The 22,970-nt window shown below is 45.0% G+C and overlaps 1 protein-coding gene across 3 annotated transcripts in view; it reads left to right on the top strand.

Annotated features, from left to right (window-relative positions):
* The window catches only part of poldip3 (polymerase (DNA-directed), delta interacting protein 3), a 33,599-nt gene extending 11,601 nt beyond the window's left edge, over positions 1 to 21,998 (top strand). For 2 of the 3 annotated variants that reach the window (XM_073033552.1, XM_073033555.1), the window contains exons 3-9: positions 3,629 to 3,706; positions 4,745 to 4,864; positions 10,505 to 10,696; positions 13,903 to 13,980; positions 14,582 to 14,711; positions 15,622 to 15,688; positions 18,353 to 21,998. In XM_073033552.1, the coding sequence (XP_072889653.1) occupies positions 3,629 to 3,706; positions 4,745 to 4,864; positions 10,505 to 10,696; positions 13,903 to 13,980; positions 14,582 to 14,711; positions 15,622 to 15,688; positions 18,353 to 18,524 (837 nt within the window). In that variant the 3' untranslated portion in view covers positions 18,525 to 21,998. The remainder of the gene's footprint in view (positions 1 to 3,628; positions 3,707 to 4,744; positions 4,865 to 10,504; positions 10,697 to 13,902; positions 13,981 to 14,581; positions 14,712 to 15,621; positions 15,689 to 18,352) is intronic. The other variant, XM_073033554.1, reaches the window with a different exon arrangement.
* The last annotated feature ends 972 nt before the right edge of the window (positions 21,999 to 22,970 follow it).

Below are 22,970 nucleotides of genomic sequence, written 5' to 3' on the forward strand. Positions count from 1 at the left end.
ATGTAATGTCCAGGTCAAGGTATAAAACAAACAGCATTTGTGAGCAGAACTGCTCTGTGCCAACACTGCATGCTGTGCTTTTCCTCTCTGTTTTTGCTGGAATTAATTTTGCAAAGCATTCATCTGTAAAATGTTTTTAACAGTTAAGCTGACAAATGTGAAGTGCTGTCCAGATACTTAATGGTTTTAGGTGACTGGACAACACGCAGAACAAACATGGGCAAGGAAATGTCCTTCTGGTCCTCACTTGTCTTCTCTCAGATGATGAATCAGGGCTCCTCCTTGTTGAAGTAGTACTGTGGGCAAAAGCAAGGTTGTAATGTTGAGGCTTTGTAAGGCGCTGGTGAGCCTTCACTTGGAATATTGTGAGCTGTTTTGGGCCCCTTATCTAAGAAAGAATCTGCTGACGTTGGTAAGGTTTCAGAGGAGGTTCACGAAGATGATTCAGGGATTGAAAGATTGAAAGGCTAATTGTATGAGGAGCATTTGATGGCTCTGAGCCGCTGGAATTCAAGAGAATCGGGGGGGGGGGGGTGATCTCATTGAAACCTATCCAACGTTGAAAGGCCTAGATAGATTGGACATGCAGAGAAAGTTTCTTGTGGTGGGGAACTCTTAAATCCAGAGGATGCAACCTCAGAATAGGGAGACTTCTATTTAGAACAGAGATGAGGAGGAATTTCTTTAGCTAGAGACTGGTGAATGTGGGAATTTGTTGTAACAGGCAGCTGTGGAGGCCAAGCCATTGGGTATATTTAAGGCAGGGGTTGATAGATTCTTGATTGGTCAGGGCATGAAGGGATATGGGGAGAAGGCAGGAGATTGGGGCTGAGAGGAAAAATGGATCAGCCATGATGAGACGATCAAGTGGTCTCCATTTGCTAAAGTGAATGCAGCTTCTACAGTCATGAAGCTTGAATCATCAGGGACCAAGTAACCCACCAGACTGAAACCCCTGTACCACCCTTCTCCATGACTGCACCATCAACAAAATACATTGCAATTACTTCCCAGGAAACCCCGTTAGCACCTCCCGAAACCGTGATATCTGCCATCAAGAAAGTCGAGGGGCAGTAGATGCATGCAAACAACCTCTGAGTCACATTATTATGATTCAGCTAAGTTTTCATTGTTCACTGAGTACCTTCACTAGAGGAACTGTAGCAAGATATGCTGGCCTTATCTGGAACACCAGCATCCTGGAAAATGCTTAAAAGGCATTTCTCTATCTCTTTTAAAAAGCCATATGTCTGGATATGAAAGGAGAAGCTGCAGCATTTTCCACTGCTAATTTGGGGTTGATACTAAGAGTAACAACTTAGCTGATGGCATATTGAGTTTGCTGCGACAGTCAGTGTTTTGGAAAAAGATGGATTTATATGACAATATCAATTTGGTATGGAAGCTGATGGGGAACAGTGGTTATAGAGTCACAGAGAATATGATTCCTTGGTACTTCAACTTCAGTCTACTTATACAGGAGTTTGCAAAGTACCATCATTTAGGGTGGAAAGTGTTGTGTACCGTTCAGCTAGGTCTTCTAATATAAGTAACAAACTGTAGCAAATTCATGTTATTACTTGCAAGGGAAAGTCTACCTTGTCGTTGTTAGGGTAGTTTCAATCTTACTGCAAAAAACAAACCATATTTATACTTTTATGGAGATCAGTGATTCATCAGCTTCAAGTCTTTAAGGTCGTTCCATCTCATAATGGTATTCCTTCTTTATCTGCATCCGCCGATTCTGCCTTTAATCAGTCCATTTATCTCTTGAGCTTCTTCCTCTCTTGACAGCTGTGTCCTGTTTTTCTCTGTTGTCAAAACACTACCTGCCATAAACACACACCGCCTGCTATAAAACGTACAAACACTTATTGTAAGCCTCCATCAAACCAACCAACAAATTTGCAAAGCACTCTGGGATCTCACAGGTTCCATTTTGTCACATTATAAATTTATAACTTCTGTAAAATGTAAAGACTTAAGGGTTACAACTATATTTCCATAAAAGAGGAAACAGTAAATGGGTATTGAGTAAACATCCAGTGGAGATTTGATTCAGTCTTCCTAATGGTGATCAAGTTAAGAGCCGATAATGAACAGATTTGACAGAGTGGATATGAAGCGGTCTTCCCTTTCCTAAAGAAGTTCAGAACAAAGGTATAGATATTAGAACATGAACTACAACAAAAAAGTGTTCTTTACAGGAGGAAGAAGATGTAGGTGCACTGCTCTTGAAGCTTCAGAGATGCCTGAGATGTGTTTAGAAAGGAAAAAGAAAATAGTGCTGGAGTTACAGAGTTAATAACTTGGAGAGGTTACAGAGGAGATTCACCAGGGTGTTGCCTGGATTGCAGGATTTTAGTTATAAGGAGAGATTGGGTTGTCTTGGTTTGTTTTCTCTGGAGTGAAGGAGGCTGAGGGGTGACCTGATAGAAGTGTGTGTAATTATGGTGTCAAAAACAAGAGGGCTTTGGTTTAAGGTGAGAGGGAGGAGATTGAAAGGGAATCTCAGGGGGAAGTTTTTTAACACAGGGTGGTTGATATCTCGCATGCACTGCCAGAGGAGGTGATGGAATCAGATATAATCTCTACATTTAAGAGGTATTTAGGCAGACATTTGAATAGGTATGACTTGAGGGCAAATGGAATTGGTATCAGTAGATATATTAGTTGCAATGGAGATGGTGGTCTGGAGGACTCCATGAACAAACTGTTTGAAGTTCTGTAATCCATTAATTCACAACCACAGGCTCACAGAGAAGTACAGCACAGAAACAGGCCTTTTGGACTCTCGAGCCAATGCTGAGACATTTAAGCTGCCTACTTCCATTGACCTGCATGGGGACCGTAGCCCTCCATACACCTACCATCCACATACCTATCCAAACTTTTCTTAAACATTGAAATCGAGCTCGCATGCACCACTTGCGCAGCAGCTCATTCCATCCTCACAATCCTCTGAATGAAGAAGTCTCCCCTCGTGCCCTCCTTAAAGCTATTTTTACGCAGAGAGTGGTGAGAGTGTGGAATGGGCTGCTGGCGATGGTGGTGAATGTGGATATGATAAGGACTTTTAAGAGACTCCTGGATAGGTACAGGGAGCTCAGAAAAATAGAGGGCTATGGGTGACCCTAGGTAATTTCTAAGGTAAGGACGTGTTCAGCACAGCTTTGTGGGCCAAGGGCCTGTATTGTGCTGTAGGTTTTCTATATCTAAACTTCACCTTTCACCCTTAACCTATGACCTCTAGTTGTCATCCCAACCAACCTCAGTGGAAAAAGTGTACTTGCATTTACCCTATCTATACCTCTCATAGGTTTGTATCCCTCTATCAAATGTCCTCTGAAACTTCTACCTTCCAAGGAATAAAGTCCTAACCTATTTGACCTTTCCTTATCATCAATTCATTAAAATATGAGCTGGTAATTTGTGACAACTTGTCACATGTAATTTGGTCATCATCTCTGACACTTTAGATTAAAATTCAGAAAGTAATTAGCTGTTAAATACTTGAAACTTTTGGTTTATAAATGTGTTTAATTTCTCTGTGGTGTCTCAGGTCAGCGACATTCAGCTGGTCTTAAACTTAACCTATTGATGTAGGTGTTTTCATTCTCATTCACAGAAAAAGTCTTCTGCTCCCGTGTTGTCACATCCCTTGGGAATGCAGATTAATGTGGTGAATGATCAAAGCCCTGGCCAGGTGAGTATTGTGTGACTTTGCAACACCACAGACATTTCGGCAGGAAAGGAAGAGATGGTATCTTCAGTCCCTCCTCTGCGTCGTCTTTACTTACAATGTAGCAAAAACCCTACTTCAGCAACATATTGTGCTTACTCATACATGTCACACTGGAATGCAGTGCAGAGGTGTACAGGGATTGAGAAACAGTATGACTGAGTTGGTTTATTGCTGCACTGTACTGAGATGCACTTCGCCACCACCAGTATTTGCCCAGCAGATACTAAGTTGTCAGGCTGCTTTTCCAGTATTTGGTGTCAGGTGCCCAGAAATGTTCACCTGAGCAAATATTCCCCATTGGAAAATTGGTTCTCTAACTCCATCCATTTCCGTGTCACGGGTGTAAAACTGAACCAGGCTATTGGCAACCTCGGATTCATATTTGATGCTAATTGAGCTTGGGATTGCAAAGAGCTTTGGCTGTCTCGCTTGCTTCTGTCTCTCTGGGTAATCCCAGATTGCCTCAATGATGTTGAGATTGGGGTCTGTCCAGGCCATACCATCTGAAACCCTATAAAAGATCTAGGTTGCCTAAGGCTTTTGCACAGTACTGTGTAACATTGGGGAACAGTAGCAATGGTTGAAGTTACATTACTGTCCATTCTAGTGTTTTGGAACAGCAGTTTCATTTTCATCTGACTTTGAAAATGTTAGAGACGAAAGGAGGATAGTAATGTTGCATTTATACAGCTTCCAGGTTAGACCATACTTAATCTATAAATGGTTCAAGACACCACACCAAGGCAAGGGTAAATTAGGCTTGGAGTCACTATAGCAATGAGATTATCCCAGATTCCAAAAGGAGGAAAGATGACACAAACTTGGGTTACCTTCCTTAATATGAAGAGATACAGGGTAAAAAAAAAAAGATATGGAGTTATAATATGGAACAGCAATGAATTGCCGAACAGGCTTACAGTTTGTATGTGAAGCATTTGGTAATGGCCTGGATTCAGAAAAAACTCTGTGAAGCAGTCTTAACTGTACTCTTCATCTCAGGTTATTGATGAAGAGGATATTGAAGAGGAGGAGGAAGACCATATTCTACGTTCAATCCCCATGGCAAACAAAACCATGAAAGTCACCACCACAGTTGCAAACAACTTCACTCAAAAACGGGTGAGAGTTTATACTTTGTTCTTCAGGGTGTCTGAAGTTTCCATGAGGTTTGTTACAGAAGAATAACGTGACTTTCTGGGTTAGGGTTTTGTGCTTTTAAGGTCATGCGGATTAATGAAGGTGTTCAAAATTAGGAAGGGTTTTGATAGAATCCAAGTTGGCACAATGAGCCAAATGGCCACCCTCCAGTTCTGTGTGATCTGTGATGAGGGTAAGTTGCTAGAGGATCAGGAAGCATAAGAAGATAAGAAATAGGAGCAGGAGTAGGCCATCTGTCTTGTCGAGCCTGCTCTGCCATTCAATAAGATCATGGCTGATCTGGCCATGGACTCATCTCCCACCTACCTGCTTTTCCCCATAACCCTTAATTCAACCTACTAATCAAAAATCCATCCAACCTTGTCTTAAATATATTTACTGAGTAGCCTCCACTGCTTCATTGGGCAGAGAATTCCACAGATTCACCACTCTCTGGGAAAAGCAGTTCCTACTCATCTCTGTCCTAAATCTACTCCCCCGAATCTCTCCTAGTTCTAGTCTCACCTACCAGTGGAAACAACTTTCCTGCTTCTTATCTTATTTATCCCTTTCATAATTTTATATGTTTCTCATTCTTCTGAATTCCAGCAAGTACAGTCCCAGGGAACTCAATCTCTCCTCATAGTCTAACCCTCTTATCTCTGGAATTAACTTGGTGAACCTCCTCTGCACCACCTTCAAAGCCAGTATATCGTTCTTCATGTAAGGAGACCAGAACTGCATGCATTACTCCAGGTGTGGCCTCACCAGTACCCTGTACAGTTGCAGCATAACCTCTCTGCTCTTAAATTCAATTCCTCTAGCAATGAAGGCCAATGTTCCATTTGCCTTCTTGATGGCCTGCTGTACCAGCAAAGCGACCTTTTGTGATTCATGCACAAACACTCCCAAATCCCCCTGCACAGCAGCATGCTACAATTTTTTTCCATTTAAATAATAATCTGCTCTTTCATTTTTCCTTCCAAGTGGATGACCTCGCATTTACCAACATTGTAATGCATCTGCCAGGCCCTTGCCCACTTACTTAACTTATCCATATCTCTCTGCGGACTCTCTGTATCTTTGCACAATTTGCTTTTCCACTCAGTTTAGTATCATCAGCAAGCTTAGATACACTACACTCGGTCCCCTCTTCCAGATCGTTAATGTATATCATGACAGTTGCGGGCCCAGCACCGACCCCTGCGGCAACACCGCTCACCACTGATGCCAACCAGAGAAACACCCATGTATTCCAACTCTCTGCTTTCTATTGGTTAACCAATCCTCTACCATGCTAACTCATCACCCTCACCTCTATGCATACTTATCTTATGGATAAGTCTTTTATGTGGCACCTCATCAAATGCCTTCTGGAAATTAACAGACAAAGGAGTTTCTGTTTGTGTAGGATTAGGATGAAAGAAAAGGATATTTTTTACTCATCGGTTGGTGATCTGGAATGCACTGCCTAAACACATTCAACGTTCAAAGTAAATTTTATTATCAAAGTTTTAGATTAGATTAGATTCAACTTTATTGTCATTGTGCCGAGCACAGATACAAAGCCAAATGAAATGCAGTTAGTATCTAACCAAAATAACATGTGTACGTGCAAGTACATGTATATCACCATAAGCAGCTCTGAGATTCATTTTCTTGTGGGCATACTCAATAGATTCTTGCAGAAGTTGTAGCATTTCTCATGAATGGGGAGGAGTGCATTTCTTGGATGTGGGTTTACTGGCGAAGCAGCATGTTAGGTGATGACCATAGTTTGTTCTCCAGTGGTCCATGATTTAGTGTCTATTATTACATGTTTTTTTCCACCCTGCTCCCGCTCATCAATCATTCATTGATTTCAAAGATGAAACATTGTAGAAACTGGAAATAAAACTGCAAATTCTGGAAGAACCTAGAACAGACCACATCCTTTTACATCTCACCATGCAAGTCCTACCCTAGTTTGTCCTCCCAAAGTGCCACACTTCACAACTGCCTGCATTAAATTCCATCTGCCATTTTTCAGCTGGTTCAGGTCGCAGACTGTAAGTTTTGATAGTCTTTTTCGCTGTCCACTACACTCCCAATCTAGGTGTCATCTATAGATTTGTTGAACCAGTTTACTACATTATCATCCAGATTACTGATAGAGATGACAAACAACAATCCCTGCGCCACATCACCAGTAACAGGGCTCCAGTCAGAGAGGCAACCATCTACTATCACTCTGGCTTCTCCAATGAAGCGTGTCTAAGCTAATTTACTAACTTATCCTGAATGCCAAGTGACTGAACCTTCTTGACCAATCTCCCATGTGGGACATTGTCAAAGGCCTTGCTGAAGTCCATACCTCTGCTCGGGCCCCTGCAATTTCTGAACTAACCTCCCTCAAGGTCCAAGGGAACACCCTTGGGAATTTATCCAGCCTAATTTGCCTCACCTCTGTAGACCCTGTGTCCATCTTCTGAGTAAATACAGATGCAAACAATTCATCTAAGATCTCTTTCAGCTCCATGCACAGAACCTCCTGTCTGTTCCCCTCACCATTGAAATCCCTATCACTACAGTTTGCCTCTTCCTCCCCCTTTGAGCCACACATGGATTCGTCTGTGGTCTGGGTCTGAGTGGATCTGGCCAAATTTGATCTTGGTAACAGTAAGCAAGTTATTGCAGAATAAGTGCTGCTTCATCGCAGTGTAGCTGACACCTTCCATTACTTTGCCATTGATAGAAAGCAAACTAATTCGGCTTTAATTAGCTGAATTGCATACGTCCTGCTTTTTGTAAAGAGGATGTAATTGGGCATTTTTCTAGAACGTTAGGTTGATGTGTCCTTTCGAACTGTACTGGAATAGCTAAGCTACAAGTACAGCAAATTTTGTGACATAGGTCTCCAGTACTACGGCTGGGATGTTGGTTGCTGTCTGGTCCTGTAAGACCTTGTTGCAAATCCAGTGCTCTTGTCAGTTTTTTGACTTCATTTAGACTGAATCAAGTTAACTAAGGACTGCCTTTTGTGGTAGCGGGGAGCTCTCAGATCAGGCTGAGCGTAGTTGTGAATGTTTCAGCCTTCTCTCCACTATTGCTGAGGATGGGGATTCTTGCACAGCCAGCTCCATCGTGGGCACTAGTCTCGCCACCATCGAGGACATCTTCAGAGGACAATGACTCAAGAAGGTGGCATCCTTCATTAAGGACCTTTGCCATCCAGGACATGCCCTGGATACATCCCAGTCCATCACAGGCAAAGCCCTTGCCACCGTTGAGCACACCTATAAGAAACGCTGCCACATGAAAATAGCATCCATCATCAACGATCCCCACCATCCAGCTCATGCTGTCTTCTCACTGTGGCCATAAGGAAGGAGTTACAGGAGCCATAGATCCCACATCACCAGATTCAGGAACAGTTATTACCCTTCACCATCAGGCTCTTGAATGAGCTTGGTTAATCTCAAGTCTGAACTGATTCTTCAACATATGGACTCATTTTCACTCTACAACTCATGTTCTCAGTATAATTTTTTCATTTATTTATTATCTTGTATTTACATAGTTTGTCTTTTCCAGATAGATTGTTTGTCACTTTGTGTGTAGCTTTCTATTGTATCTGTACTGTAAATGCCTGCAAGAAAATGAATCTCAGGGTTGGATATGGTGACATATTCGTACTTTGATTATAAATTTACTTTGAACTTCAAAACAATTTGCTAACATCGGAGGGGAGGTACAGTTACCTGAAGACGCACTCTCAACGTGTCAGGAACAGCTTCTCCCCCTCTGCCATCAGATTTATGAACGGACCATAAACACTACCTCACATTTTTCTCTATTTTTGCATTACTTATTTTTAAATATTTCTCATTATAATTTACTTGTTACGTGTTGCACTGTACTGCTGCCGCAAAACAACAGGTTTCGTGACGTGTGTCACCGATAGTAAACCTGAATCTGTTTCTGATTCTGAACTGCCCTCTCCTGTTAATTGTCTTCCACCACTCACAGCTAGATCTAATGGGACTGCAGAGCTTTGATCTGATCTATTGATTAGGAGATTACTGCTTTTCCTTGTTCAGCGCATGTGTTAAGTCCTGCAGATTCACTAACCTTGCACCTCATGTCTTATCTGTGCTTCTTCCTGCTATGCCACCTCTCCACGCTATGTTTGGGTAGACTGTCTCAGTGTGGATGCGAGAATGCTAATCAGGAAATACTGCTGCATGTAAACCTTCCGACTCAGCTAGACGCTGTGATCTTCCACATTCCTGCCAGCAGGGCTTTTGATATCGCTGCACTATGCGCGTTAATGTACCAGTGAGTTGAGTTCAATTCCTACTGCTGTCTGTAAGGAGCTTCTACGTTCTCCCCATAACCACTTGGGTCTCCTCTGGGTGCTTCGGTTTCCTCCCACAGTCCAAAGATATCCCGGTTGGTAGGTTAATTGTTCTGTGATTAAACCGGGATTAAATTAGGACCTGCTGGGCAGCATGGCTCAAAGAACCAGAAGAGTCTATTCTGTGCTCTATCTCAATAAATAAATCAAACAATCCCACCCTAGCAGGGAATTTGCCCATTGTGAGCCATTCTAACCTACATGTTCTAAATATCTTTGATCCGGTGCACCCAGCATTGATATTTGCCAGCTCTGACCCACCCCACCCAACAGAATGTTTGCAGCTCTGCAGAATCCATGGATCTCTGCCCCATTGCAGTCCCTGGGAAACTTGCCATCTCTGGTCCTTCCATCTGACCTTTGTACTTTTACAGGGCCCATTACAGTAGTGCTGCTGTGTTGTCAGGAGCAATAAATCAGGGGTCCAAGTCAGTCCCATGTGATTTGATCTGAAAATGTATAGGAGAAATGATTTAAAGTTACAGAACTGTAAAGTGACAATGCAATGGAAGATGATTGCTAAACGCAGGAAATGTGAGTAGAATGTGCTCACTGAACAGGCACAGCAGGACCCTCATCATTAGAAGGATTTATTATGTGAGATTTGGGTGGCAGGGTGAAGATACGTCTCTACCAAAGGAGGTGTAATGTGTTTCTTCCCTCCGCTAACCTGCAGGTCACCCTTGGGCAAGGTGTAGCACCTGCTTAACCCCCCGCCCCCCACCCCTGGATCAGGGTCACATAAAGCCATGGGAGCAGGTGGTGGTTACGTGTGCAGCTGGTGCATATCTCAAGTCCACTGACAACAGGAAGTCATTCTCTGAAGAGTATTGACAATGGCTGGGGTCACCCGTCTTGTAAAGACACTGCCCAGAAGAAGGCAATGGCAAACCACCTCTGTAGAAAAATTTACCAAGAACAATCATGGTTAGGACCATGATCACCCACGTCATACGACACGGCACTGAATAAATGAATTATGTAAGATAGGTTCTTAACTGCTCAGAGATTTTAGTTATATTGATATGGGTTGTATTACAAATCTGAGACCTGTTCAGTCTCTGTCCAGTATTTTTAAATTCTTAAATGTTCAGTATTAAAGTGTCATAACTGTCCAAAGAATCATCTAGTCATAATGATCGACGTAAATAACTAGTGTATGATGTGCCTGGGTTAAATTTACCTGAGCAGGATTAACCCTGTTTTGTTTCCTCTGCTCTTTGCAGCCTGGTTTGACTGCCTCAAAGCTGTCTCTTGCAAAGTCTGTTCCGTTGACCAAAGTGGTCCAGAACGACTCGTACACTGCTCCTCCACAGCCTCCCCTCACCCTCACTCGCTCGGGACCTTCGACAAATGTATCAAGAGCACCAGCCCTCGCGGTGGAGCCGGAGCCAGCTGAAGATGTGAAGCCTCCAGAGGTACCCACCCCTCCTCAATGCATCAAAGTCCGAGTACCTTGACGGTTAACCAAGATTCACAGGCGTAAATCTGACCCAGCAGTGAAAGCAAACTGTTGCAGTTCAGTTCCCGATGTGTGAGAATGGGAGTGATAGGGACTGGAAGTCTGGTGTCTGAATGGGGGAGGTGTTTCACAAAGCACTTACCCAGTCTGTAGGTGTGCTGTTTAGCTGCTGTCTTGTAATTACCCTTAGAAACTCTGCTTTCATGTTATTTTTGAATTTGCTCTTATACTGAGCCAATTTGTGTATAATTCCCCGGTTTACCTCTTTAACATTTGTTAAGTGGCACAGTCGTGTGCACAGTTTTCCAACCTGCAGGAACAGCTCTCCAATGGAGAGGAATTCTGGAAAAATATAGCTGAGACATCCGAAGTGATCTCATCAACTCCTGAGCTAGAAACCATTTGGTCCTGCCCTCTGCCATTTTTTGGTGCAATTATTTTCTCAACTACCGGAAATTTTCAGACAGTCACTTTGTTGAGTCCCTCAGTTAGACTTTTGTGCTTGCATCTTCAAATGCAACACTGCTGCCGTAGGTTGCTGAAATCTAGGGTACATCGCATCATTGTGTCGTGTAGCACAGAAACAAGCCCTTCAGCCAACTGAGTTGTCCACTTGAGCCAGACCCATTTCCCGTGTTGATTTGTACTTCTGGGTGCCATTGCGCCCATTGGGAAATTCTTTCCTGTTCCTTGCTCCCTGCACTTTTTAATTCGGCACAAGTGACGCCAAAAGGGGGTTGAAGTAATACAGTGCTCAAAATTTACCTGCGTTGAGAATTACTGGCCTATAAAAGGATGGTTCTTCCTCACAGAACAACCAGATGCTACTGGCCCTGTTTCTCCTATCTAGAGGGCCAATACTCAGAGTGCATTCTGTGTCTTTCAAGATCCCTGCGCACAGTTTGTTGCTCACTGCTGCATTAGGGAATTGAACCACACTCCCCAATCGTGGGGGGAAGGGTGAGACTTCACCTGCCGTTCTTCAAGTTCAAGTTTATTGTCATCTGACTATACATATAACAATCAAACAAAACAACGTTCTTCCAGAACACAGTGCATCTACTAAACGCATATCTCACACACACAATATAAACAAAAATATTACCACAAACAGCTTAATAAAATAGAATTGCGACCCACAGGAGAAGGTATAGGCTTTGCCCCAAAGTGTATACATTGGCAGACTGCAGTTGCTTTCTAATCAGAACTTTCCTGTCAGCTTTCTTATCACAGTATCTGGCTGTACCTTCCACAGTGTCTGTGATCTGATCCCCTTGCATCAAGAATGTGCTTTCTGCAGGCACTGCGCTTCAACTTAACAAGCCTCACCCCTTCACTCTCCCCCCAGGGGCTCTTTCGTTCACCTGCCATCGTTGCATCAGCGTTCTGAAGCTTTATTACTCCTAGCACAGGGACAATGCTGCTTGTGTTATCAGAATCAGAATTATTATCATTGGCATATGTTGTGAAATTTCTTGTTTTGTGACAGCAGTATAGTGTGATGCATAATTTTTTAAACTATAAATTACAATATGAATAAATGTTACATAAGCAGTGCAAAAAGAGCAAAAAAACAGCAAGGGAGTGTATATGGGTCCATTGTCCATTCAGAAATCTGATGGCAGAGGGGAAGAATCTATTTCTAAAACGTTGAGTGGGTGTCCTCAAGCTCCTGTACCTCCGCCCTGATGGTAGCAATAAGAAGAGGGCATGTCCTGAGTGATGGAAGTCCATCAGATGTTTGGAGACAACACCATCTGAAGATTGGGGCGGCAAGGTAGCTTAGTAGTCAGTACAACACTTTCAATTCCCACCGCTGTCTGTAAGGAGTTTGTACGCTCTCCCTATGATCGCATGGGTTTCTGGGTTTCCTCAGAGTACTCCACTTTCCTCCCACAGTCCAAAGACATACCAGTTGGTTGGTTAATTGGTCATTGTAAATTGTCCCATGATTAGGCTAGGATTAAATTTGGGAACTGCTGGGTGGCCTGGCTGGAAGGGTCTATAGCACTGTATCTGAATAAATAAATAAATGTTCTTGATGCTGGGGAGGCAGTTGCCCATGATGGAGCTGGCTGCGTTTGCAACTTTTTGTAGTTTTTTTCTGATTATGAGATGTCCATTTAAGAACTAACTGCAAAACTATTATCTTCTAGGCTGGGAACAATGAGGTGAAACTGGCCTTGTCACTAATGTAAAAGAAAGAGCGTTTGTTTGTGTTGGAAGTCTAGGATGCTGTCATTTTCACTTTGTTCTGCTGTCTTCTTATCTTCACTCACACTATCAGAGTTGTTTATTTGAAGATGCACATTGTTCTTTTGACCAAAAAAACTATTTGTTGATTGGGATACAGCATGGAATAGGCCCTCCCGACCCTTCAAGCTGCACCGCCCAACAACCCCCAATTTGACACAAGCCTAATCATGGGCAATTTATAATGACCAATTAACCTACCGTCTGGTATGGGAGGAAACCGGCGCACCCAGGGTAAACCCACGCAGTCACGGGAAGACCATACAAACTCCTTACAGGCAGTACTGGGAATTGAACCTGGGTCACCTGTACTGTAAAGCCTTGTGCTAACCACTACACTGCCTTGCTGCCCCATTTTGATGGTCCTCTGTATGCTCCTTTCTTTTTGTAACCCATCTCAGAGTTCTGACACTTTTTTGTTTGTCTCTGTTTTTAATCGTGGTTCATGACAGTTCACATCTTTATTCATTGCTTTATCTTTGGGCTTCACTCCTTCCTTCAACTCTATGGCTGCTTGTGTTTGTTAAGTACTGCTCTTGTGGCTTTGAAGTGTAAATTGCCTTCAGCTCTCCCCTGCCCCCGATGGTGTTGCGGGAGCATGTTTCGAGCGGGGCCCAGTCTCGCGTTCCCGGGTTGGGACCTGGTCTGGCGTTCCTGGGTCGGTGTCTGGTCTGGTCTCGCGTCTCCCAGGGAGGTGTCCGATCCAGTCGCACATCCCCAGCGTAGGTTCCAATCTCAGTTTAGGCTGCGGCGTGGCCAGTGCTACATCCACATCACCCCTAGGCACTCCAGCAGTTCAGTCCATCCCCTGCTGATGTTTACTGTGTGACCGGTAACCAGAGCTAAGGGCTCAAGTTATGCTCTGCCCATGTTATTATCAATGCAGTAAGTCTCTGCTCTCCTTCACAGCTAAATCTGAGCCCATTGGAAGGAACGAAAATGACTGTGAATAATCTCCATCCACGTGTGACTGAGGAGGATATAGTGGTGAGTTTGATTGGGCTCCATATCTAGATTTGATTTCTCCAGAATGCAAGTGTCTCAGTCATTTCCACCCTCCCCTGCCAACGCCTGGTGAGCTGCCTCCTTGAGAACCACTGCAGTCCTTCTGATTTATGGAGAAAGAGCTGTCTAAGGCTGTTCTTGAAAAGGCCTTTATGGCAGAGACGGTGTGGGGATTTACAGAAGAAAGAGTGTCCTAAATGTGTGTGGGTTAATGGCAATGAGTGCCAACTCCCTCCACTTCCTGTTCCCTGGGCATGGAGCAGTGCTGGCAGGTTGTGGATCTGCTCCATTCCTAGAGGGAAGGAATTATCATAGACAGTGCAGAATAATACCTTGCGTTTTGTAGTGCAGTTATTGCAGGAGCTGGTGTGTAGTTCGGTTCCTGCGATGGGGCTGCCAGAGATCCGTGAAGTGACTCTGGCCTTCAGTGCTTGTGTAAATCCCTGATTTTCAGCCCTCACTCTGTAGTTCCAGCGAGGGTCTTTGCTCGAGAACAAAGCCAAGGGGGTGTGGTGGAGTGGCTGGTGCACAGAGGTGAGCATGGGTTCCGGGATTCACTCTTTGCTTTTCCTCCCATTTCTAGGAGCTGTTCTGTGTTTGTGGCGCTCTGAAGCGTGCCCGCCTCGTACACCCAGGAGTTGCAGAAGTCGTCTTCGTCAGAAAAGACGATGCCATCACGGCTTACAAGAAGTACAACAACAGATGTTTAGATGGTAAGTGCTGTTGTAAATCCCGTCCTGCTGAAGTTTGGGTTGTAGCAACCGATGTCTGGGGCAGTTGTACTGGAATCCCTCCCTCCCTGTTCCCAGTGCCTCATACATCAGCGCTGAAGAGCAAGGCAAGTTTGGTGCTGACACCTGCCCTGAACTTCAACGTAAAGCCCATTAAAGAGAGATTGGCCAGTACCTCAGTCCCTTGGGAGCAGGAGTCCCTTCCTCCAGAGACAAGTGGTTGCCCCAAAGCCATTCTCTGTTTTCCATTCTCCAGCTCCTGTAGAATGGAGGCTCTGGATTTCTCAGTGTCACAGTGGGCTGGTTGCAGCAAAATTGCACCCTCACCCCCCAGCACTGGGTCCCGACTGTGTGTCTGATGTCGGTCCCTCTCCCGTGGCAGGGAGGTCTGCACACCAGTCGATTGTGCCTCAGTTCCCTTTGGCAATGTCAGTGCAGTTTGAGGACGGGAGAAAGGATTTAAAAGGAAACACTGATGTTGCACAGAGACTGAGCGGGTTTCTCGAGGTGTTAGTTGTTGCACAGTGATAAGGAAGGGTTGTGAAGGCATCCTAATGCTTTGTGGAGGGTGAGGAGGGTTCAGTTAGGGTGGAGGGGTTTCAGATGGAAAGCAAAATCATTTTGATACAGATGGGAATGAACAGAGTGTTGATCCTCTCCTCCTCTCCTGGAGCACCTGAGGCTTGTGGAAACTTGGCTCAGTCTAGGGTCACACTGGTAGGTGGGTTGGCCTTGCAACAGTGTGGATTGGGGGTTATTGAAACTGGCTGAGGTTGGGGGAGTTTTGAAACTGCCCAGGGTTGTGGGGGGTGGGGTGGGGAGTTAAAACTTTCCAGGCATGAGTCTGTTTGTTTGGGGATTTCTCACTGGATATGCCCTTTCCCCTCCACAGGTCAGCCAATGAAATGCAACCTTCACATGAATGGAAACGTCATCACTTCAGAGCAGCCAATCCTGTTGTAAGTTGGTTAGAGAAATATAACATGTATACTGAGGTGTCTCCCTAATGTTCCTCCCCCACCCCACATCCCAGCTCCTGCTCTCCTCCACAAACCAGCTGAGCTCTGCCAGTTAATCAGAGGGAAACCTGTACATTTAATATATTTAGGCTTTCAACAGGCCTTTGACCTCGTAGGCAGCTGGTGCATGGATTGAAAACTGGCAGTCATGTGGAAGGCAAAAAGTTAGAATAAGGGTCTCAATCGTTTATTCCTCTCCATAGATGCTGACTGTCTTGCTGAGTTCCTCCAGCATTGTGTGGGTTACAGCTAGAATAGCTGAGTCTGGGGAATGCCACTAGTGGAATGCCCCAGGGATTAGCTCTTGTCCTTCAATTATTTACTGTCTACATTATTGACCTGGGGGAGGGAATGAAATGCAAGGCTTCCAACCCCGTCACTTATACAAGATTAGGTGGAGGAACATGTGGTGAGGAAGACATTTTGATTCTGAAATAGGATGTACAGATTAATTGAAGTGGAACTTAGTGTGGCGATGAATAACGTCAGCACTCCATATCAAAATGGAGAGAGACTGGAAATGAGTGAAGTTAAGAGGGGATCCAGTTGTTCCAGTGAATGAATCTCAAAAACTTAGCAAGCAGCTAAGGAGACAAATGGCATGTTGGCCTTTATTGCAAAGGAATGGGAGTTTATGTTTAGGGAGATTTTGTCATAGTAGTACAGGGTGTTGGTGAGGCCACACCTAGAATACCGTGCAGTTTTGGTCCCCTTAACTAAAATGGATAATAATAACGCTGGACCCAGTTGAGGGGAGGTTCACCAGGCTAATTCTTGAGTTGAGATGGTTGTCCTATCAAGAGAAGGTACAGTTTGGGTCTGTGTTCCTTGAAGCTTAGAACAATGACAGGGCAATACTCAAACATAAAATTCTGAGAGGGTTTGAAAGGCTAGCTGTTGAGATGGTTTCAGTAGTTGAGGGAAGCATAGGGGTCAGTCATTTAAAACGAAGAATTTGAGAAATTTCTTCCCTCAGACGGCGTTAAATCTGTCGAATTCCATGTGCGGTGTGGTAGAGGACAGATAATTTAAAGTGGAGATGGATTAATATTTGAAAGTGCAAGGAATGGTGGGTTGTGGGAAACTGAAACAGAAGATTAGGTCAGTGTAGATCAGCCACAATCACATTGGATGATGGGAGTTGCGTATTCTTGCTCCTCTTTCCATGTGCACCAGGATTAAGCAGGGGTACCTCTGGAAAACCACCAGCCAGAGATTCAGCTACTGATTTTTACCTGGTGTCTCAGCATTTGGAACGGTTCCTAATGATTTACAATTGAAGTTGTCCCCAAGTGTATGTAGCCCATCGATAATTGTTCCTCTCCCAGGGATGAGGTTTTTGGAGTTTCTGTTAGCTGTTCTGTAGCTCCGACCCTAGACCCATGCCCAACCCTCCTTTGCCGAGCTTGGGACTATCCATGGCGGATTTGAGGGATACCCAGCAGTGTGAAATCTGTAGCAGGGTGGGACGGGAGTAAGTAACTACATGCTGTACTGAGTCATGTGGCTGTGTTGGGTATGAGTTTTATCCACTATTCCCACTGCCTACACCAATTTCTGGACCTGGGGCAGTTTCTTCATTTGCTTACAATACAACTTGGTCCATAAATCACACTCCCCAGCTTATTTCTCAGCAACCGATCTCCTCCATTGCCCCATCAACACGCCCCAGCTTCTACCCCTCACCTACACACTTGGGACCAAAAAAGCCCACACGCTTTTGGAAAGCAGAGCAGCCAGAGGAAACCCATGTGATTACGGAGAACGTGCAGACTGCACTGGAGGTCAAGATTGAACCGTGGTCTTCGTAGGTGTGAGGCTGCTCTGCCTGATGTGCCACCTCTGTTGCTGGTTCCTCATGGGCTCGTTCATTTGGTGCCCATAGGATCCCTTACTGACAAATGTGGAAGGTGTTGGGATTGGCACTGTGTACCCAGACCCCGCCGCCAGGTTTGCATTCGGACTCCTGACTGCCCTGGGGCTGATAGGGAGCTGTTTACTTGTCAGGAAAAGAGTTTGCCCAGGAAGGCACCCTGGGATTGTGCTCTCCCCAAAGCACATCCACAGGCTGCGAGTTGGGACGGTTTATCATCACGTGTAGCAAGAAACAGTGAAAAGCTTGTCTTGCACACTGTTCATACAAATCAAACCATTCCACAGTGCATTGAGGTAGAACAAGGTAAAACAATATTGAGGTCAAGAGTTTGTGTTACCGTATAAGAGATCCGTTCTAGCGTCTTAGTACAGTGGGATGGAAGCCCTCCTTGAGCCTGCTGGTACAATTTTGTTTTATTGTACGTAGAGAGCAGTGGGAGACTTTTCATCATCTCCCTCTTCCCATCTACAGCCTCCACGGCTGCCAGAGCTCAGTCCACGGCTTCTTGTGACTAGGTGCTGCCGATTGCTGCTATTCTACCAAATGCTCGTGGGGCTTTCCAGAGGCAGAGTGGGTTCACACACATTTATTTGGCTGGTTTAGTCTGGGCAAGATGAGCACCATCATGTGGAGGAGGGGCTGTTGAGGGTGGGGGTGGTGGGCGGAGAGGACAGGGGACTGAAACGCCAGGGTTGTCGATCACTGATCACCTCCAACCTTTGCTGCAGGAGACTGAGCGACAGTCCAGTGGTGAAGAAGCCCGAGCTCCCCAGGGTCAAGCCCCGTCCATCCAACCAGCCTCCGGCAGAGGTCGACCCGGAGATCATCCTGAAAGCGCTCTTCAAATCCTCAGGACCCTCGACATCAGCCCATCCCACCGCTTTCAAGATCAAACTCTAACTTGCATCAGTGAGACCACCTTCAGACTCGACCACAGCCCAATTCCTCGGCCTCTGGCGTCTTAATAGTTTCCTGACCTCCTTTAGGTCCCTTCCACCTGATGCTGTCGGGGCAGTAGCTGAGGTCCCCTCTGCCCTATCACAGATGCATCATTCTCTCTGGCCCTGTCCGTCAGCATGCCGTCTCCTGACCTGCTTGGCTAGGCCAGTGAACTTGCCTCATTGGCCACCCGGTCTAAGTGCATTCCTGTGCTGGTGATATAGGTTGTTCCACAGGCCAATCTGATCACGATTCTACCAAGGACATTGCTCATTTCACCCCTGTCTCTGATGGAAGGTGGCTTGCGTGACAGAGATGTGGTGCTTTAACCTACCCAGTCTCTCAGGAGCTCCACTTCTCCCCACAGGGAACAGAGTTGAACCACGTTTCTGTGCTCTGAGCAGCCCCTCACCTTGTTATTCTCACACACCTTCCCCAAGTTTGACCAAGGAAAGGCAGCAGACTAGATCAGTGTCCCTGGCAGGAGTAAACTGCATTCCCTACTTGTTTTATTGATCACCATTCCCTTTTTATGGTGCAGGCAGACTTAATTGCAATGCTGTGTATAATACTAATATGATGAGACTGGCTTCTCACCGACTGCATGTTCAAACATGTGCTTGGTTTTGCATGGTTTAAGCCACAAGCCCAGGCCTGGCGGGAGCTCGTCTGCACTCTGCGAGGGCTGTGGTTCCAGGTGTTGCTGAGGGCATTCACAAGCAGTGGAATGGAGCCACTTGGGGTGAAGACTCTGCTGTCACTGCTGCCCCTCCCACTCTCGCTGCATCTCTGCATGCAGCTGCCAGCAGTTTTGCGGACTCAGAATTCCATTTGAGATTCTACACTAAAGCTTTACTTACCCACCCTGGAGAATTTCTCCAGATTAGTCGAGATGTATGTCTCCTGTGTTTGTTCGGGCTGCTGTCTCCCTGCACCATGAGGAACCTGAACTGCTAAAGAGGTGAACTGCCAGGTACACTGATACCTGGCACTCAAACGACAGGCCTCAGCAAGGGAGCTGGCTTGCCCGGAACTTCCTACATTTAATAAATGTGGCAAAAGTATTTGATCATCTCATTTAATAAGTTCTTCGGCCTCTTGTTCAAGAAGTGGAAGAATTTCACAGCCTAATGAGTGACCTTGTGAGAGATAAAGGATCTAGATCAGAAATATTTTGCCAATACAAGGTCATGTTGTGTTTAAAAGGAAAATGTGTTCAGTTTACTGCTTGTGGCTTGCAGCCGGAGGTCACTGATGGGGTGTCCATCTAGGGCAGGGGTTCGCTACCTTTTTCACACCATGAACCAATACCATAAAGCATGGGGTCCATGGACCCCAGGTTGGGAACCCCTGGTTTAGAGTGAATTAGCCCATGTCTGCAAGGATAAGTAGATCGTATTAAAGAATTATAACAAAGTGAAAAAGTCCTCCCCTATTTGATCAGAATAACTCTATCATTCTGTCATTTTAAAATATCCTTGAAGTTTTTGCCCCTTTCTCTTTGCTCTGGGGAGTTTCACTCCCAAGGACTAGCAACAGGAGCAGAAGAACGTGGACCTCTAGCTCTGCACATTTGGCAGGTTCCTCAATTTCCAGACCTTTCCTAGATCGTTTCTATAGTGTAAATTCCTGTTTGTGTTTATTTTTAGCTGTAAGTCGACATGACTGGGTGATCATTTAGGGATTATATCGAGGAGGAGGGTGTAATTTTTACTCATGGTTGAAGCGTGTGAGCGTCAGTGAAGTTCAATATTTTTTGCGTGCCAGTCAAAGGGACGCAGCTGGGCTTTGAGGCAATGCTGCTGAACAGGTTGGTGCCTAGCATCAGGATATACAGCGCTCGGTTTAGGTGGAAAGAGCATGGGATCTATTGTGATAATAACAAATGGTTGTAGTCAACAATACCTGAATACTGACTGAACTATAGTCAGAATGAGATGCAGGCCCCTACTTGTGTTGGTTGATTCATTGTTGAGGAAGAATCAATGGCAAGACTCAAATTCTAAATGCCTCTGATGTATTGCTGACTGGTTAAAACGTGCCCATTATCTGCACATTTACTTTGATCAGAAAGGGGAAGATAAGGGGGATGCGTGGGAAAGAGCTTTTTTCCCTAATAAATCAGTGGTAACTGTATGGTTCCCTTTGGGAATGGATTAGGCCAAAAGAACAGACCTGTAACCCTGTCCCAACAACCACACATTATTTTTGCTCCAGCTGTATCCAAGGTAGCCGGGATCTTCCCCCGCCCTCACTCTGTTTTTCTGGGCGGTTCTGGCTACCTGCTGTGTTGTCCATGCTGGAGAGCAGCTGCTCAGAGACGAATGGAGCTCAGATTGGTGCTGAGCTGTCCTCTGTTCCTGTACCAAGACAGGCCACGGTCTCACTTAAACCATAAATGGAGATGCATCATCCACTGAAGTCTAACCACTCGCCTTTGTGTGGAGTCAGCCTTGGCACAGGGCAGCGCTGGGTGGAAGAGATCCAAAGGCATTTCTTCAACAAGATGGAAAATATCTTCTCCTTAACCAAAATCATCAGACCTGCTCATTTCTCTCCTGGCTGCCTGGGGATCTTGTTGGTTGTGTTTCTGATTGGTTGGTTGACTAGATTGGTGTGAACACTGTTGTTAAGCCCCAAGTGTGTGCAGGCTCTCTCTAAGATGTCTTGAATGTTTTGCAGCCATGGTGTCCTATCCACTTAGACCATCTTGTTTCACTCCCGATAGTGTTCCAATAAAATCTGGAGCTGCCTACCGATGACTTCTGTGTGAAAAATACCAGAACCGTAACCACGGATATGTTCCACTTAGGGCGGATGAATTTGGTTAAAATGTACTTTTGATTTTTTTTAAAGAAGTAAAGCCTCCACGAACACTTGTTTTAGCTGGAGATGTGCATTAGACCCGCAGATTTTGTTGTTAGTGCTCAGTAGGGATGAGCTGTGTCTCACCTTTGTAAGTGTGCTCCTATCCTCTCCTATACTTGAGATGCATGTATGTGAATTACCTGAGACTCACAGTCTGCTCACAGCTGTTCCAGATGCTGTGGTGCTGAACTTGTGTGTCAACTTGGGAAAGGTACTGTAACTCGAGATCAGGTCAAGGGATATAATTTGGGCTTGGTTATGGTCTGAGGCGGGCTCCCATGTTCTGGATGCAGGATAAAGGCAGCTGCGGGTGAACACAGGCAGAGGGGCAGTGCTCTCACCATTTTGACATCATGCACACAATCTCATGTCGTTATGCCTGGACAGTGGCCTTTGTAAGCAGGTTTGGCGTTTGACCATTTTAAACTGTGCTTTGTGCACCTGTCAAAGACCGTGTCTGATACAGACCAGCACCGGGTGTCAGACAGGTTGTGTAAATACGTTTACCTTAAACAGTGTGTTCTGTTCCTCATTTACAATACAACTAAATAGATATTGTACAGAAAATATTTGTCTTGTCTTTCTTTCATACAACATTAAAAGTTAAAGGTACACAATGTATTGTTTGTAAAGTTGTGCGGCACACACAGCCAGCCTGCTGAGCAATATTAACCAGTTACTTGGTAACTTGATTTGATCCAGATCTGCTCAGCAGTCCCTCTACAGAATAGAGCTAATCTCAGTAACATACACACGCACAATCACCCCTACCTCAATGCCCAATCAAAACAAAAAGCTGCAGTTCCTTCATATCACGTGTTATTTGGTCTACTGTTCTCTGGAAGTTTTGTGTCTTCCTGTTCATGACTCATCCCTCAACAAATTTAACCATCATTGTTCCACTTTGTGGGAGCTGTGTGCAAATTGGTTGACAGGTTCTGCACAACACTTTACTGGCTGTAGACCAGTGTGGGACATTTTGCAAGGAAATGAAAGATAAAATAAGTACAAATCTTCACATTACCTACTTGTTGCTGTTCCTTGTACATGGGCCTCGGTATTTCAGCCCAACGATCATGCCTGGTTCATTAAAAGAATTACTCAGTTACACACTAATGTTCCTTTCCCAACAGCCCAGCCAAATACTCCATTTTCAGAACGTATCCAGTTCCATTTTCAGCTTGGCCATTGATCGTTTCCACTGCCCTTTCATGAAGAGCAGTTCACATCGCAGATCATGGCATCAAAAAAGTCTCGGCCCGAAATGTCAACAGCGCTTCTCCCTATAGATGCTGCCTGGCCTGCTGAATTCCACCAGCATTTTGTGTGTGTTGATCAAAAAAGTCTGATCATCTGCCCATGGCTAAAGACAGTGAACCTGTCCCTCCTGTGGTGGAGATTCTTATAAATTTTCACCAGTCTTCCAGCAGTGGTCAGCATAATGCTTTACAGCACCACCAAGATTAGCGTTCAACTTCTGCTGCTGTCTATAAGGAGTTTGTACGTTCTCCTTGCGACCATGTGGGTCTTTTCCAGGTT

This window comes from Hemitrygon akajei, chromosome 31, assembly GCF_048418815.1.
Source record: "Hemitrygon akajei chromosome 31, sHemAka1.3, whole genome shotgun sequence".
In the NCBI taxonomy this organism is placed as follows: domain Eukaryota; kingdom Metazoa; phylum Chordata; class Chondrichthyes; order Myliobatiformes; family Dasyatidae; genus Hemitrygon; species Hemitrygon akajei.